At 40.1% G+C, this 18,059-nt stretch overlaps 1 protein-coding gene across 1 annotated transcript; it reads right to left on the reverse strand.

Annotated features, from left to right (window-relative positions):
• Window positions 1–4,969: 4,969 nt before the first annotated feature.
• Window positions 4,970–17,401, reverse strand: TMEM165 (transmembrane protein 165). Its single transcript, XM_067298045.1, has 6 exons — window positions 17,048–17,401; window positions 13,772–13,997; window positions 11,017–11,192; window positions 9,962–10,144; window positions 6,920–7,025; window positions 4,970–5,918 (listed from the first exon to the last, which is right to left on the reverse strand). The coding sequence occupies exons 1-6, from the start codon at window positions 17,252–17,254 to the stop codon at window positions 5,842–5,844; spliced, it is 975 nt and encodes a 324-aa protein (XP_067154146.1). The 5' UTR covers window positions 17,255–17,401; the 3' UTR covers window positions 4,970–5,841.
• Between the last annotated feature and the right edge of the window lie 658 nt (window positions 17,402–18,059).

Here is an 18,059-nt window from a genome sequence, read left to right on the forward strand (position 1 = left end):
GTGTTCATGTGACCATTACTACCTGTCAAATTTTTAACTGAATAAATGTTAACTCATTTAAAATTTTGCTTTTTGTAGCTTATAAGGCTCTAGAAATTTTTGAGTTGCTTGATGTCAAATTTATCAGAAAGCTCCAGTGTGAAGAGCTCTCTTACCATTTCCACAATTGTATCAGAGGCACTCTCCCTCTCCAGGCAGATGACTTGTGAAAAGTTGCTTGATGTCAATCTTCTCTGCCCTACCCAGACAAATGACTTGTGAGATTTTGGTAAAAATGCATACTGTATATTTCTTGTCTACTCTCTGTATCTCTTCATAAACTGATGGCCCACTCTGAAGTCTGGAGACCTTTGATTTGTGTGGTTACATTACTGTCTTGAAATTACACAACTTGTTTGAATGTGCACGACTTGAGACTACTTTTGTATCTTCATGCATACAGACCACTGTGTCAAAATGATTGAGCAGCACTGCAGACTGTAGTCATGGGCAAGGTCCCTTTCCTCACCTTCTGGCATAGGCAAAACACCCTTCTTTTAACTCCCCTCCCTAGGTATTTCTTCTGCTGGTGAATTTTTCAAACAATAGTATTTTTAAAGAAGTACAGGTGATCCGAAATGCAGGCTCTGCCACTGAAGAAGGAAGCAAAGACTTCATGTGGCTGAGAGTGCAACCCCCTTAGAGCATGCAGTGATGCTTTGGAGAGCTGGGTGATAACCTGTCAGGGTGCTCTGATCCTTTCTTACTGATCCTTTTGCACTGATCAAAATGCAATGTCAATAATAAGAATTAAATAATTTGAAATTAATTAAATGTTCAAGGAAAGTCTGGAAGGGGAGGAGGGAGTAAAATCTTCTAGTTGAAGTTGAATAGCTGGAGAAAATAAGTAGGTTTAGATGTTTTCAGTCTGCAATTCCCTTCTTTCAGTAATACCAAACTTGAGGCCAGTGTGAAGATGCTGATCTTCTGCCTTGGGAATTAATACTTGCACAGGCTACATACTGGTTTTAGATGCCATAAACACCCTGTACCTCAGAGTCCAAACAGAATTAGCTATATAAGTTCTGTAGTTAAAAACTATCTACACCTGCCAGTGATAAGATTGATAGCAAGTAGGAAGCAAGATTATCAGTTTTCTTAAAATTGAACTTTGGAAATATTTTTTTATAAACTTATCAAGAAGAAGGGTAATTACAACAGCTACCACAGAGGAAGCAATATTGCTCAATGACATTTTGCTGTTGTGCAAACAACTACACTTATAGGAGAATACAACGGTGAAGTACTTGTAAAGATTAGAAAGCCAAAGGTCGGTTAGCTCAACAATGTTTGAGACTTCTGGGTCTCAAACATTAGGAATACAAATTCCAGAAGATGTCAGCTATTAGAAGGTAGCATATAATAAGGATAAAAGAATTTATAGTTTTAATAGCATTCTCTGTAGCACAGTCTTTATTACTGCTACACCTGTTTAGCACTTACATTTTCCCTTAGGAAGTAGATTTAAATCATCCAGATTACATATCTGTAGTACATACTACATACAGACAGGTGCAACCATTATGAAAATGTTATGGGTTAAATTTAACCTGTATCTATGTTAGCAAAAGTCTGTAGCCATAACTTGCTGAGTTTTAGCTTCCAATAGTTTACTACCACAATAAAGACCAGGTAATGATACCAAGTCATTATGGAAAAGCAAATGCCATTACATAATTTTCAGGGACATGGGCATAATTAAGGATAACTGGTTATATTAGGATGAAGCTGATTGCAGTGAAGCTGCATGATCCTCTCATTCAGGCCTGAGATTTTTAATATACAAACTCTGGGACTAACAGACTCAACCAACCAGCCTTTCTAGAAGCATGTTGCAACACTGCTGCTGTGAACAAAAGCACCAGACTGCAGCTGCCTGCTGCCTGCCCTGAGCAGTGGTGTGAGCGATGCGAGGGGGAGGCTGTACAGCAGCAGTGTGCTGTTTACAGAACTTGGTGAATACAGTCACTCCTTAACTTCTGGGTTTCCCAAATTGGTAGCTAACAGCTATTATATTGCTAAGAGCAAATCCTAGCAGCAGCCCAGGACATACATACATACATACCTACCTACCTACCTGTTAATGTTGCTTTAAGAACAGGCTTGCTTTTCAATGCTATGAACTGTACTTGTACTTTGATTCACTAAGTTGCTTTTGAAAACTTTGCACTGGCAGGATATAGATTTATCTTAGTCCTTGCTTATTGCACTTTGCCATGTGAAATGTAATGAGACAGGCTTTACCTAACAACTGTAAATTATGCACCTCTAAAAATAACAGCAAGCACAGGTTTTCCCTCACTTTAAGCATCTTAGCCGACATGATCGTTTTTCATCCCAGTAGAACTGAGCATTGTCATCAGTACAGCCAAGTTTGTTTCTGTTGCTCAAGTCTGGATGGCAATGAGTTCTCAGAGGTGTGCACTCTGTCTTGATTTGTGTGCACGTGCAGTCTTAAGTGCAAGTTTCTGCTTTAGAAGCTCCTTTGAAACGCACAGGGCTGAAAATGCCTTTTGTAATGACACTTACTTGCAAGACATGGGAAACTTGTGATAGACAGTGGCACATTTTCCATGTTGCAGGTGAAGAGATTTACCAAGCCTCCCCTTCCACACTTAAACATTCACTTGCTATATTTTTAACATTCTGTAGCTATAAAGGAACAGGAAATTGCATTGTGTGATAATTAAAACTTCAGCTAGTTACCTTAAGTGTTTGTTTCATATTCTAATACGCAAGGAAAAAAAAACATTTAAAAGGGAAAGAACATTATTATTTAAACTTTTTCTGTATGTTGTTCCTGAAAAGCTGTAGGGCCTTAGCTGGCTAATAAAACCACTCACTCCTTCCCCCAGAAGGGCTATCATATAGGCAGTGGCTACACTTAATGCCTGAGGCCATTTATAAGACCATGTGTGACGTGCTGGCCCACCAGTACAGCATCAGGCCTGCCCTGCAGCCTTGAACCTGATGTTGTATTTAACCTAACAAACAGATTTTTTGCAATTCTCAGCCCTGCAAACAGCACCTCCCGCACACTTGAGAGCAGATCAAATACTGCTAGCCCTGGCTGTAACTAGACTTGCAGCTGTATTTCCTCTGAGTAAGCTGATCCATTTTCAGTACACAGTGACCAGGAACCCAGTTACCAGGAACATACCGCTTCAAGTAAGACCCACCATTTTCCCTATCTATCTTTTCATTAAAGAAAAGGCCTTATTACAATTTAGGAGTTTCTGATGCAGAGTCCCCCTGAAAGCTAAGCCACCTTTTCTCATGTGATCTGTCTACAGCTAGTTCAGGACAGCCCAGTGCCGCAGGCCGCTTTGGTGGCAATGCAGCAGCAGCATGGAGGAGGAAATGAGGAAAGCTGCTAAAATCTGCAACAGCTGAACTGGCCACCGCTCAAGAGAGATGGCTGGTGCCTGACAAGCACTTCAAGGCTGTGTGAAAGGAGGGCAAACAGTGCTGCTAAAAGACACATCAGTAGCATCCTTGGTCATCAAAAGGCTTCAATTACATCATGACCAGACTAGACTAGACCAGACCCTTTATATTCTGAAAAATTCCAACAGAATGAAACCACTAGGATTTGTAGCAACTACTAAAGTGCCTGTTAAACCTTTCGCTAAAATTTCAGGGCCTAGATATAGCTAATTTTATAATAGATAAATGAGATCATTTTCAGTGATGCATAGGTGTCCAAGGAAACAAGTTTTAACTACAACCACTGATTTAAGACCACCATTCAAACTAAATTCCTATCTCCCTGACTGTAATTAAACAACAATCAATCAAATACATTGCTGTGACTGTTCAAAAGTAGTATTTGACATCATTTTTAAGTTTGTAATAGTAGCAGTGTAGATTTGTTCTGCAACTTCACATTTACCTCTGCATACAACACATTATATAGTTTCATTTTTTATATTAAAACAATTATGATCAACAGAAAACTGGATTTCTTTAAGTAGTGCATATAAAGTTTAGAAAATTTCTACACTGGAATTTGGCCAGGTGGTTTGGCATTTCTTTGAGCAAGGAATTTTAGGGGAATGAACAGCAGCCTGCAGCACTGTAGTTACTTTACGCAGGACATGTCCTTCTGAACATACCGCAGCACCACTTTTGGTTAATACACCACAGCAGCTGTCCAGCGAGCACTTAGAAGTTAAGGTCTGTCCCTGCCTTGGGCTCTCTGTTCCTTCCCTGTTTTAACATGACCTCTGCTACAAATCCCCTCCAAGCCAGGGTTTAGGCAACTCGAGTAACTGTGTTTCTACGCTGTGGAAAAGAACAGGCCGCAGTTACCAGCGCAATGTTGGGTAAAAAAAAAAAAAAAAAAAAAAAAAAAAAAAAAAAAAAAAAAAAGCATTGCATCATCCAGGACTTTACTGCAGTAGTGCCAAGCAGCTCCTTTCCTTCAGGTCAAGACATGAATGTTTAGACCAGGAGCCTGAAACTATTTCACACTACTGTGTCTGAAAGGTATTGAGCTGCTGCTGTCTTAGAGAAATGTGGAGTTATGGGGTTTTTCTTAACAGAGAAATTTAAGAGAAGGACTAGGGAATGCTCTGTTCTTGAGCTATAAATTGAACAGTCAAATTTGTAACCCTTACATTAGCATCAATAAGGCAAATACATAATATTAACAACCATATCTTCTACTTCACAAGCCTGCTATTGATATCTTAGTGGGTTGTTCAAGCTATTAACTCAGAACCCAAGTCTTCACTGAACAGCAGAGAAAAGCATGTATTGCAGTAACCCTAAGTTGTCAACATTTTATCAGTTCACAAAGCCTTTAAGTGGTGTTTATAACAACACCTGAAATAAGTTTAGCAAACTCTCCTCACCTTAAGTAGAAAATCATTATTTAACCTGTATGACAATAATTATGAGAATCATCAAAAACAATACTGAAAATAACTCAAATGGAGACACTATGCTTTATTAATACTCCTCCAGATAACATTTCTATTTCTAAAAATAAAAATATGAACACATTTAAATCTAATTCCATTATTGTTCAAATCTTGGGAATGGACCACTTTATTACTTTCTATATAGTTCACTGTTTTCAAATTAAAAAAAGGAAAAAAAAAAGAGTCAAATAATATTAGCTCCAGACAGACTGCATATTGAACACAGTTGGTAATCACCACACATCAATTTCCTGATAAAAATCCCTGATTAAGAAGTTTGCTCTCTAGATTAAATTTATAAAAAATTCCCCGTTGGTGGCTTAGCCACTCAATGGTATAGGAACCGCTCCCAGGTTTCTTGTTGCTTAGATTATCCAGCCTTGGATGCATCCTGGTACTGAAGAACTTGGAGGTGGGAGTCAGCAGTTTTCTACTTAACACTTTCTGTTGAGCAACATGGAACAAAACACACACGGTCTCTTCAGAGAAGGCTGCTTATTCAGCCATGAGAATAAGCTCTTAAGGAAACAGGAAGGGTAGCTGCGTGTAACAGAGGAAGGAAACAGGAAGCTTGAATATTTACAAATGTAGATCCTCAAAACTCAAACTGAGCCAGGTTCAGCAAATAAGAAAACCGCTCAGATCCCACCAAGGGAGCAGGCACCACAGAACACACAAACTGGACGATGAGCAAATCTCCACTGCAGAAGCTGTCCATAAACATGTCAATCCCGCAAATCATTTGCTATAAAAAGTACAGTGTCTCATCTTCAGTGCTTGTTTAACTATAATCCTGTACATTATATACAAGAACGCACAAGGATAGCTGCTTAGCGCTTCCAATCCTTGTTCTTTTGCAATGATGAAAACCAAAAATTTAAAAACCAGAGTCTGGACTTATAAATAGTGCAGAAAATGCGAATGCTAAGAAGACAATGCCTCCTATGATTGTCACTGGAAAAGAAAAACACAAACCAACAAAAAATTAGATACTGAGCAAGTTAAATATCTTTCATTACACATCACACAGTTCCATTTTAATCATGTCTGATTCCCAAACAATTTTACTTTTAATTTTACATTGCAAACACTGGATGTTATTTCTAGCTCAAACAGTGTAAGGATTTCCATGTAATCCCAATTGTCTAACTATACTTACAAGAATATACTTTGGTTCTTAGAAGGAAGCTTAGTTTTACTTTTATTAATTTAGCTAGTGTAAAAATGGGACTAATTCTTGCCATTGAATATTTCGCTATATGGCAGTAAATATGCTTATAATATTCTCATGCTGGAGCAACTCATCAGTTAGAGAGACATACTGGTTAGCATTTGTTGCACAATTTAAAGTAACTAACTGAAGTATTGAAAAATACAATATCAGAAGTGTCAACTGTTTGCGGGGCCACAAGCTGCCAAAAGGTGGGACAGTACTCTGGGAAAGTATCACTGTATTTGCCCCATTCGTATATGCTTTTCTAAATACCTAAGGGCTAGATGGATCTTTGGTATGACCCAATAAGGCTATTCCTACAGCCAGAGAACCACGCTGGGCTTATTAGTAGTATCTGATTCCTTAAACTGCAGTAAATCAAGTAAACTGTCAGGTTTAATTATGGCTGAACTCCTGGTCTTTTCTCAGCAACAGCAACACAAAGCAGCAATGCACACTGACATTGAGCAGCTGTGCGGCACCCTGCCTTTCGGGAGATGTAAGCAGCCCTATGAAAAGCACAAAGTAACCCCCAGTTACTGACTGGGGGGGCAGAAAACCATAAACTGAAAAACCCAAAAGATTTTACAAAAGCTTCAAGAAACACTCCAACTTTTAAGCTCCTTCATATACTTCTAGTATTGCAGTCACCATATTTAGCTGTTCCCAAGCATGCAGTCATTTACATCACAGGCATTACTAGCATTAATACATTTTTTGGCAGGAAGGAATTTTCACTTACCAGTCCTAACAGAAATTTTTTGTGCTATCATTCTCCCTCCAATGACTGCTAAACCAGTGCACAGGCAATGCCCTACTGTTCCCCCTACTGCCACACCATAGGGATCCTGAGAAAAAACACAGAAGGGAAACACCAGCACAGTTGAAAACCTGTTCGTCTTTCAACAGCCTCCAACATGAAGGAACCATGATTTCAGACTGCTGTTACACACTGTCAAGCATGTGGAATATTCTTTGGTGTTTACTTTGCGATAGAGGCTTGAATCTTACTAATACAGGAACATATGGCATGTTTCAACCAAGAAGCATCTTAAAGTGGTTAAATATAGATTCAAAAAAAAAAAAAAAAAATCACTCTGCTGTATTTAAACAATTATACAACATCTAGAGGGAAGGTGGTGGCTGTTGAGAAACAGAAGTATGCATCAGTTGGAAGAATACCAACCTAATTATTAAGATAAAAAACCCTGTGAACTGCAAATGCAAGATTTCAGTAGCCAAGACATTCCAACCCTTCTGTCCAGCCTCACCGGCTTGTGCTCTACCCCAAAATATCAACCAAAAAGGGAAGAACGAAAGAAAGAATTTAATTCCACAAGACAATAAGCTACTTTCAAAATTTATTATCAACAACAGCTTTTGCATCATTATGTAAAGAATTGCTACTCAATACATTAACAAATCTACTATTTAAACAAGTTCCTCAGATCTGCTTATAAATTACGCAGTTTGAGGCAGTGTATGTATTAAACGCCTCATAAAAACAGAAGACCTGGGCACTAGAAACAGAGAACAGATTTCTCATGAAAGATGAAGAAAGCAAGGTAAGAAAAGCACTATTTTCTATTGTACAGAGATAAACTAGGGAAAGTGGAGTCCCCTGCAAATCTCTCCTTCAGAAAATGAAGTGAGATTTTTATCTCAGCAAAGTAAAAGCTGCTGCTTTCACATGAGGAATGCATGAAGTCTCTAAAAGCCAAACAGAAATTTTACTTAGGAAATGATCTGATCCCAAGATGACATGGACAACACTGGCTGATCAAGACAACCAAAACCACAAGACAGTGAGGAAAGCTAGCAAGTATGAAACAAAGAACAGACAGAAAACAACTGAGAAGCCTACACGTGGAGCAAGCTGATGGAGTAAGACAGCAGTCATTCCAAGTGAAGGGGAAGAAGAGAGAGACCAGAAGAGTTGTGCCCAGTAGAACACATTCACCTCCAGAATCTGGAATGGAATCAAGTATTCCTGGACCTCCTCATTTCTCCGCTGTCAGTAATCACATGTAAAGCCCACTGGCAAAGAGTGGATCTCTCCCACCCCCGCAATCCCCTAATGCTCTCTCTGGAAGATAACAACTTATAACTACTTCTGTTAGGGTGGTATCTTCACTAGCAGCAGTGCCCTGATGAAGCCAAGGCAAAGTCAGTCTAGTATGACACGATGGATTTTCTTTTCCCCTTTTCCTTCTCAAAGACTTTGACAGATGAACAGTTCTTATACAGAAGAAATTATTAAAGGTGCTGAATCAAGTTCTCAAGGATTGCTGTCAGGATTAAGTTCATTAAGACAGATTTAATTTGTTCTCCTTGCATCTGCACCAAGACAGTTAAATTATTACCTTTTTTCTCCAAAGGAGCCCTGTTTCATTCATTGTGACAGATGGATGGATACTGCTCACTTAATGAGCAGCCATATAGTATTTTGTTTTCTCTTCACTGAAGAATGTACAGTCAGTGATTTACTACACTATTCAAATCAGAGTAGAAAGATAATTTCTCTCCTCATAGCATTTCTGCAGTATTCCCGATAGGTATCTTAGTATTTCACAAACAAGAATTTATCTGAATAAATTATGAAACAAAGGAGTACAAATTAATCTCACAGATAAGATGAAAAAAGATCCACGTCAAATCATTCATTGATTTTGAAAGCCAAGATCGAGACATATTGTATTTGGTTTTTTTTGCAGTACTGAGCACATATACATTAAAAGCACAGCACCCACTGTCTTCACTTGCAACACTTAGCATTTTACAAATCCAGGGTCCAATGGACACTTTCTGATGGGACGCTCGGAAAATGCAGAACAGAAGTCAATGACTACCTGTGAAACTTAAGCAGCTTGCCTAGCACCTTATAAAAACTCTGTCAAAGACAGCAATATTTCCTAGTTTTCCGAGATGGCTTTTAACTGCCCGAACAATGAGATCATTCTCTCTCTTTCTGCTGTTCCCGGCCTCATTTGCTCTAAGCACCTTCCCTATTCTGTAGTAAAGGCAAGAGAATCCTACAGACCACAGCCTCTTTCATTACACAGACCTGATTTATTCCTATAGAAGGTCTACAAGTGCACCGAGAGAAGCGTGAGTCCTAGGAAAAAAATGTAAATGATCTCAATGCATGCAAAGAGTGCAGGCAGATTACTTCTGTTTATTGAAAGGGTGACTATAAGCTTTAATTTTCTTGTAATTATATTATAGTTACATGCATTCTGATCATCTGGCTGAATAAGGAGAGTATGTCCTCTGTTTTTCTCCCCCTCCTTATTTTGGGGTGAGGGTGATCATTTCATTTACAGCATTACTGCACAGCAGTTTGGAACGTGTTTTAGTTCTATACACTGCAACAAGCGCATTTATATTTTTAAAGAGAGCTACCTTTAACAGCAAAGTTTGTTAAGATGAAGGTCTCTTTATAAAGCTACTGTGTTAAAACTGTATCTACCTCACATGTCATAAAGGAAAAGAGGTTTTGTAACACCTCTTAACACTACAACAAAGAACAATTGCATTCAACTGTATGATATAGAACAACTATTTTCAGAAATGCTAGTGCAGTCCTAATCATGTAACAATAGTTTTAATAATACACAGAGCCTCAGTGCATTTATCTTCAGGTCTCAGTGCAGCTCTAACATTAACTAAGGCAAAGCAAAGCTGCAGGTGCGAATCTGATGCCTCAGACAAGGATATTTTGTCTCTCTGGCTTATCTGCAATGGGAAGATGGCAAAAGAACAGTGGGCATTCTGAAACACTCACCTCTCTTGCTGCCAAGACTATGGTTGTTAATTGGGAACGATCACCCCATTCTGCTAAAAATGTCAGAGTAAAAGCTTGAACAAAGATTGGAGAAATAAAGTGTAGCCATTTCTTCTGGGGTATAGTGGTGCCTGGCCCTGTTTCCACATCTCCTGGCCCATTTAAGAGTTTAGTTCTCTGAAGCTGCAGAGGACAAGCAAAAAAAATAGAAAAAATCCCTTAAGATTAGAAATGTCATCTAAACAACCCAAATGACATACTTCAAGTGCAAAGCTAGTCATTTAATACCTGAAATGTTATTAGCCTCCAACTGCTTCATTATCCACATATTATATATATTAGACAGCATTTGAGAAGACTAGCTACATATTATATTTGTAATCACCTACAGCCTCCAGTTACTGTCCATCTTAAAGCTTGCACTTACATGGTTTCAACAGAAATGATAATTGTTTTCTAACTACAGATTCCCTCCTACTTTTAAAGCAGGGATTCCCTCTCCCTTTCACAAGGAAAAAAAAAAAAGTTGTTGTTTGTAAATTACCTTAGAAAGGTATAAACTTAAGAGCTTGATAGTCTTAAGTGGTGGCTTTCAGATGAGGATTGATAAAATGAATAATAATAAAAAAAACTTAGAAGAAATAAGATTAATGTTTCACACTACTTGAAAGTGGACCAGTCCATTTAGAAGACTATAATGACAGAGACCTTTGCTGCAACACCGCAAATCTTACTGTTATTCTTACCTGACCATAAGAGAAATAAAAGGAGAGACAAGAATAACTGTTAATGTCCTTTATGCTAATAAATACTTTTTTCAAAACTGGAGAAAATTCCATTTCTCCTGACAAGACAGGCATACCACAGAACTGGAATCATCTGTTGAAAGAGTCTCCAGGGGCCCACTTCTGTCTACTTTATCACACATTTGCTGTGTTAGATCCTTATTAGTCACACGCATGGCTGAGCAGTCTGGGCATGAAACATAATGCAGCTTTGTAACTTCAAGGCTTTAACTATTTCATCAACTGTAATTTACAGAAAGTTTGACTTACTTCCTCATCTTTTTTTTTAATTTCTGCTTGAACTTCCTCCAGCTCCTCCTGACCCTCATCTGGGCTCATTTTCAAGCCTTCCCGAAGCATTCTGATGCCAAAAATTGCAAACAGTGCAGTTGACACATAGTATGTATACACACGAGGAATAACTGTGGTGGCATAGCCAAACAAAACTGAAAATAAAGCAAATGTGTCATTTCAAATATAATCATGAGGATCACAATTATTCTTCCCATATCTAAGAAATGCTCACTAGTAAAGTCTTCAATTCAATTATCCGCTGTTGTCTAAATACTTCATTTTGTTGTTAGTTTCATATCATTTTACATTTTTGCAAGATAACAACATTCTAGCAACTCCAAGCATTCCTGGTCATACCAGAAACTGAAGTCTGTTAGCACAGATCAAGAACAGCAGGGCAAAGTTGACATGCTGCTATTCTGAGGAGTCAGTCAAAGCAAAGTTATCTTTCCAATCAAGGAGGACAAGTCTTGCCTTTCTCCAAGCACGTCAAGTTAGATTAGCAAACTCTGTTAGATTAGTCATGGCCTGTATCAGTTAATTCCATCTATACAGGTGACTACATGTTGGACAGCATCTCTTTCCAATCATTTTTTCATTTATTTCAAATCTGGATCATTTATCAGATAAAGTTAGAATACGATTTTCTACAAAATAAATTTACTAGCAATACCCACCAGTTGCCTGAATCCATGCCTTTTTTCTTTTGCCAAGTGTAAATACCCACAAATTAAAATTCATTTCTCTCCCATACTCCCAACAAACATACAAGGTCATCATTTTTAGTCTTTCCTTAATTTAAAAGCATTGAGCAGGTAGAGGTGTAGAAGTCTAACCTCCCATTCGAAGACCAAAACCAGCCTCCACATTGCATCTACTTTTAGAGGTACTGAACATGATCAAATTAAACTAGAACTAGTTCTCAAATAAGAAGAAATATAGAGTGATTTCTTCACAAATTGAGGTTAGTATTTTTGGTCAAAAAAGATCTGCATAAATAAGAGAAATTAAACCCCCACACCTAACATTCAAGGCTGTTTATACCATGCACTCACAGCTGTCTTGGTTGTTTTACTGCACATACAGTTAGCTAAGTGGAAGCATATTACCATGTATGTGCATTCTTACGTCACCTTCTTAGTTCAAAATGGGCTCAGAAGTTACTACACCATCCAGAAGTTTATCTGTACTGCCACTGCCAAAAATAAGACTATCAAACTGGGAACAAGTTAGGCTGTAGTATTAGTAAACATGGTACATACACACATGAATAACAGCAGCAGTTGCATAGCCAAATAAAACAGAAGAATTTAACTAAACTTCTTTTTAAAGACTAAGTACCATAGTAAAGCAATGAAAGAAAATGTATTCAAAAAGATCTTTTTTGTATTGCAACATCCAAAGCACAGGAGTGAAATAATCAGAATGGTGAGGCAGCTTACTTTGTCATAAGAATAAAACTGTTTCTGAACACAGATTGAAAAAACACCCCAAATAATCTCTTTTTGGAGCTAATGAGTTTAGGTGAGAAAGATTTCATGAAATCAAGGTGGGAAAAAAACAGGGGGAAAAAAACCCAGAAAGTTCCAGACATAGCTTGTAAGAAACAAGGGCAGAGAGAAAAAACCTGGCTCTTTTCTGAATAGGAAAAATAGTTGGGAGCCTCTAAACTGGGGGATAAATTAGAAAGGAAAGCTTTTATGAAAAAAAAAAAATCAAAAAAAAAAAGATTTGAAGGAAGAAATCTTATTAAAAAAAAAAAGAGAGCTGCAATGGTCAGAAGGGGAACAAAAGAAAGCTAGATACACAAATACAGTATCAACTATGATACTAAAGAAAGTTAACTGAAGCAAGAAGTGCAGAAGTGAAACAAGATCCAATGAATGTTACACTGAGTAACAGAAGAAACTCTTACAATGCTTTTATTAAATACAGTGCAAATGGAACCTGTTCTACAACTGCCATTACTGCTACACACCCAAAGCAGATTCAGAGAAACACCAAGAAGCCCGAAGCCAGTTAATCTGCTGTTTCCAGTGCATATAAACCAATGAACACTATTTCAAATATTTCTTGAACAGTCATGGTAAGAAATGAGCATGTATACCATAAAATTTATGCTGCATCCAATGTATATCTGAAGGCTGCTCCATTCTATAATTAAGGCTATATAAGCACCCAAAGCTGCAGGTTCCTCAAGTGCTATTTGACACCTCCCTCCAAGCTCTTACCCCTGTCAAAACTCTGGATCTCAAAGGATCATAACAGAATGTAATCTTTCACTTACACATCCTCCAGTATAAACCCAAACAGCCTGTCCAAACAGTGCATGCCAAAAGCAACACATACATGGATGCAAGTCAGTCAAGGGAAATTTGTCATTAAGATTCCTTCATCTTAGGGAAAAAAAAAAAGTCACCCCTACATTTTCTTTAGGCACCCTAATTTTATAGGGACTAAATATAACAAAAGGGATCTAGTAGTCTAAAATCCATGGAAGTGTTTAGGCTTACAATTCCATTCCTCTTCCTTAAACTCCTATTCACACTCTAGCAAGTGTAAACACCTAGTTAGAGTTAAAGAGCCTAAATGCTGGATCTGTCCCACAGCCCTCAGAAAAACCTCAAGCTTTCCTCGAAACAGAAAACTGCATATGCTACTGCCTTCCATTTAATTTCATAATAATATATACTTATTTAGAAAGCATATGTAATCAAAAATGAGTGCTAACCTGATAAACATGTCATCAATCCTAAGGCAAGCATAGCACCCGCCAGTACAGTCAAACGGTTGTATCGCATTGCCATGATGGCTGCAATAAAGAAGGTCTTATCCCCCAATTCTGATACAATGATGACTGATATAGCAGCCACAAATGCATGAATAAAGCCCAAATTTGTCTTGTCAGTTGACTCTTGATTGACAATATGAACTGGAGCAACTGGTGAAGACCCCTTCTGTAAGAAAGAGGAAAAATAATTACTTAGGCTTGAACATTTAATTCCTGGAAGTACTAAGCTCTGTATTTCTCTTGTTACATCATACTGCCTAGTGCAGTGTTTTAAATACATACGTTTCATGCAGTACTAGCAATCGTCAGCCAGTACTGGCTGCTATCTACCTCAAATTTCCCGTCACTTAACTAGAATATCCTCCTCTGATTATTAAAGCAGTACTTCACTGTGGAAGTTATTACCACAATACGAGAATCATTATTAGAATGAAACAGAGGAAAGAAACGTCAGCTCAGTTCTAATATTGCTGTTTGTATGGTCCTTGGCTATTTACATCATGATGCTGGTAGCTTGACCAAACAAGCAATTTTCTGATAGGAACTGAGAATTAAACTCTTCAAACTAAAATGCGGCATTTATGATAGCTTAGCAGAAATACGAAGTCCTTTGAAAATTGTCACCATCACTTGTTTCCCTTGCAGAATCTCAGCATCTAAGCCACACTAAAATTTTATGCAAGTCTTCTTAAGCTTTCTTTGTACACACTTAGAGCTAGTTTTAAACAAGCATAAAGACTTTCTAATGGTCAAACCACACCAGCACATTCCAAATATCACTTACTAATCAAAGTGTTTACTTTTATAAAGATTAAGAAACCTACAGTCAAAAGCAAGACCCAAAACAAGGAAGCTGGAGTTCGACGTTCACATGCTTGACCAGAACTGGCTGAGAAAGTTAGTTTTAATACATCTATGAGCAGAGACAGACTGCAACATGTTTAGTAAAGTGACCCTTTTCACAGAACTTCCTCACTTTAAAAAGCATCATAAAATATTTTTTGATAATTACCACTTTTTTAAGCTCTATACCATACATAAAGTGGTAGGTTAATAATTTTTGTCCTCCATGTGATCATCTGGCAATAGATGCCCCTAATCCAACAACAAAATTAAAATAGTTTTAACACAAAGAAATTAATCATAAATAATGAGAGCAACTGCTGAGTTCTGAGTTGTAACCAAATATTCTTTCAGTTGTTTACAATGCCAGAAAGACCTGGAGAGGTCAGCTCTCTCCCATCAGCATGTAAGCAAACATGGCTTAGTACAAAAATATTTATCCAGTAAAAAACATTAGTTCATTTGGTCAAGCTTCATTGTCCAAAACAGTATCAAATATCATGTCCCCAACCTAACTTACTAAGAGTGAGCATCCGAGCTTTTAAAAAAATTATAAGAAGAAAATAATTTATAGGTTTCCTCAATTCGTGCTTCTCAGATGATGTCTCAAATCCATTTTTCATAATGAATCCCCTGAATCTTTCTTTCAGCAGAAAAGATAAAACTATAGGATAATCAAACCATTTCTATCTTCAGCTAAACAAGATGCCAGCTTTTATATTTCATATAACTGAAGCAGAAAAAAATTTGAATACTTAAAAACAATACTCTTATCTTACAAGATTAGCTATATGAAGTCTTTTGACTTTAAAAAAATTTTTTTTTGACAAAAACTAATTGCCAACTTTTACCTCACATTTACAATCATTTTGTTATCACCAACATAGCATTCTGCAACAAAGTGGTGAATATGGAGCTACTTACAGAGAAGAATTTGCTGCGCTCTTTTTATTCTTTAAAGATCACCTAAGTTTTACCATTGCCATTCAATCACTGCAGGTGGGATGACAGGGATGCTTGCTTAGATACAGCAATGGCAGCTGACAGTCCCTTTGATATACTCCAGCAAGTGAAAAGCCTTCCAGGCTAAACAGACCAGAGTGGTGGCAGTTTCACAATTAGCATATGCCAGTTAAAGTCCAGGCTGCCATCAGAGAGAGCTACACTACCCATCCACTGGCTGCACATTCCCATTGCCTTTCTCATGTTGCTGTAAGGGAGATGTTGGGAATGTGTAGCCAGAGGCGCAGAGGAGGCTGGGACTTTCAGCACCAGCTCACACTCATGTTAGCATAATCTGCCTCCTGCAATGCTCATCCTACATATAACTCAGAGAAAAAAAACAAACAGACAAACAAACTCTCAATATCTTCTTCTTAAGACAGAGCAGGGGCAACCCTCTAGAGATCATTGTTAAAGCTCACTTTTGAATTTCCTGACTTTTCTACCATCATTTGCTAGTTCTTACAGAAAGAAGTATTTTCCTTTTGTTACAGTATTTGTCTACACAACATGTTTACTCTGTAGGAATTCACATTTAAAATTAAAACACCAGTGATGTTTATGGTATGTTGTTTTGTAAGCCTGAGGTTTGTTTTCTTTTGCTTGTTTCATCTTTGCCATACACTGCATGCCTCCACTTGTCAGATCCCGGCCAACAACTACCAAGTGGAGCTACTGACCTGTACCTGAAAGCAGAGATACAGACCAGCATGAAGTTCCTCTCCATGTAAAGAAACTGCAGTTGGATGTTGCTCTTTATGACATCTCCAGCAAAAAGTACTGAATAAAAACTAAATCTAATGTCTCATGGAACTAAGGTGATTCTGAGATAAAGTTAACCTGTTTTCATATAAAATACATCTTTTCTTATTTTTCCCTTTTACAGCTCTACAAAGTCCTACTTTTAGAGTGAATTGTATTTCAGCTGGATGCAGATTACCCTTTCCAGATTTTGAAACAATCACGTGTAGCAACACTGTTGAAGATTGCAGAAAGGATAAAATATGACCATGTCATAGACACAGACATTCATGTGCTGACAGTGCCTGACGGCCTGGGGTCAACGCAAGCAATTAGTTCTCTGGAAAAGTCTTAATTTGCTTTACCTGATAACATAAAAAAGCAGTAAGGAAGCACTTGCTACCTTCTCGGACGGGAGAAGCTGCCTTCCCCTGACTTGCTGCTCGTCCTCCACGAGCACTTCGCCCCTCCTCGCCGTCCGCACTCACTTCCCACTCCAGCTGCGCGCGGCGGCCACCTCAGGTCTTCGGCCTGCGCCAGGAACTGAGGCCCGGGGGCGGCGCGGCCCGGCCCAGCCCTCACACCGTCTCCCCCCCGCGCAAGCCCGCGCAGGCCGGCGCGGCGCCTCACCTCGGCCCGCGGCTCGGCGCCCTGTCCCGCGGGCTGCGGGGCCACCGGCGGCTCCTTGTTCCTGCCGGGCTCTTCCTCCGGGGCGGCGCGCAGCCTCGCCGGCGCGGCCAGCAGCAGCACCAGCAGCAGCGCAGCGGCCCGCCGGGCGGCCCCGGCGCGCGGCAGCGGGACCAGGCCACGGCGGCCGCCCTCCGGCGGCGACCCCATGTCGGCCGAGCGCGGCGGGCGGGAGCGAGGGAGGCGGCGGCGAGGGCCCCGGCCCGGCGCGGCCCGCGGCGAGGCCGTCTTAAGGGCGCCGCGTCATCGCCCCTCCCCGCGAGCCGCGCTGCCCCGCAGCCGTCCCAACGGCTTCCTGCAACGGCCCACACGGCGCCCGGGCGCGGGGGGCGTGGCTGTTCCCGCGCCCGCCCCTGATTGGCTGCAGCGCCCACTGACGGGGCACCCCCGCCGCCATGTCCGCCGCAGCCCCGCCCCCACGGCGAGTGAGCCCGCTCGCGGGGAGGCGGTCACGTGAGGCGAGGCCCCACGTGTCCCTGGCGGGGGCGGAGTCCCTGCCACGCCCCCGCGCTGCCCGGCTTTAACGGGCCGGCGAGGGAGCGTGGCGGTTGGCTGCAGGCACCGGCGCCGAGGGCGCGTCAGAGCCGCGGCGAGCTCGGAGCCTAAAGCCCCGAATCCCGTGTTCCGCCCGCCGCTGCGGGCACGCGGGCTCCGTGGGGAGGGAAGGGAAAACATAAATTCGGGTATTAATTTCTAGCCGTGAATTTCCTTCTGTGGTTCTCGCCGGAGTCTTAACAAAGCTGGCAGGCGGGCTTCGCGCCTTTTATGGAGCAGCAGGCAAGCCCAGCAAGTGCACCTACGCTGGGCCAGGAGGCGAGTCTGGCTGCTGCGAATTTGAGTTGCCTGAGGGTAGAGAAAGCATATTGAAGAGTTAAAAGCACAATTGTGTAAGAAGGAAAAAAACTGCCTAGGAATTAAGTAAAGCATGGACATGCAGCCCAAATGATACGCACTG

Source organism: Apteryx mantelli, chromosome 5 (assembly GCF_036417845.1).
Source record: "Apteryx mantelli isolate bAptMan1 chromosome 5, bAptMan1.hap1, whole genome shotgun sequence".
NCBI lineage: Eukaryota > Metazoa > Chordata > Aves > Apterygiformes > Apterygidae > Apteryx > Apteryx mantelli.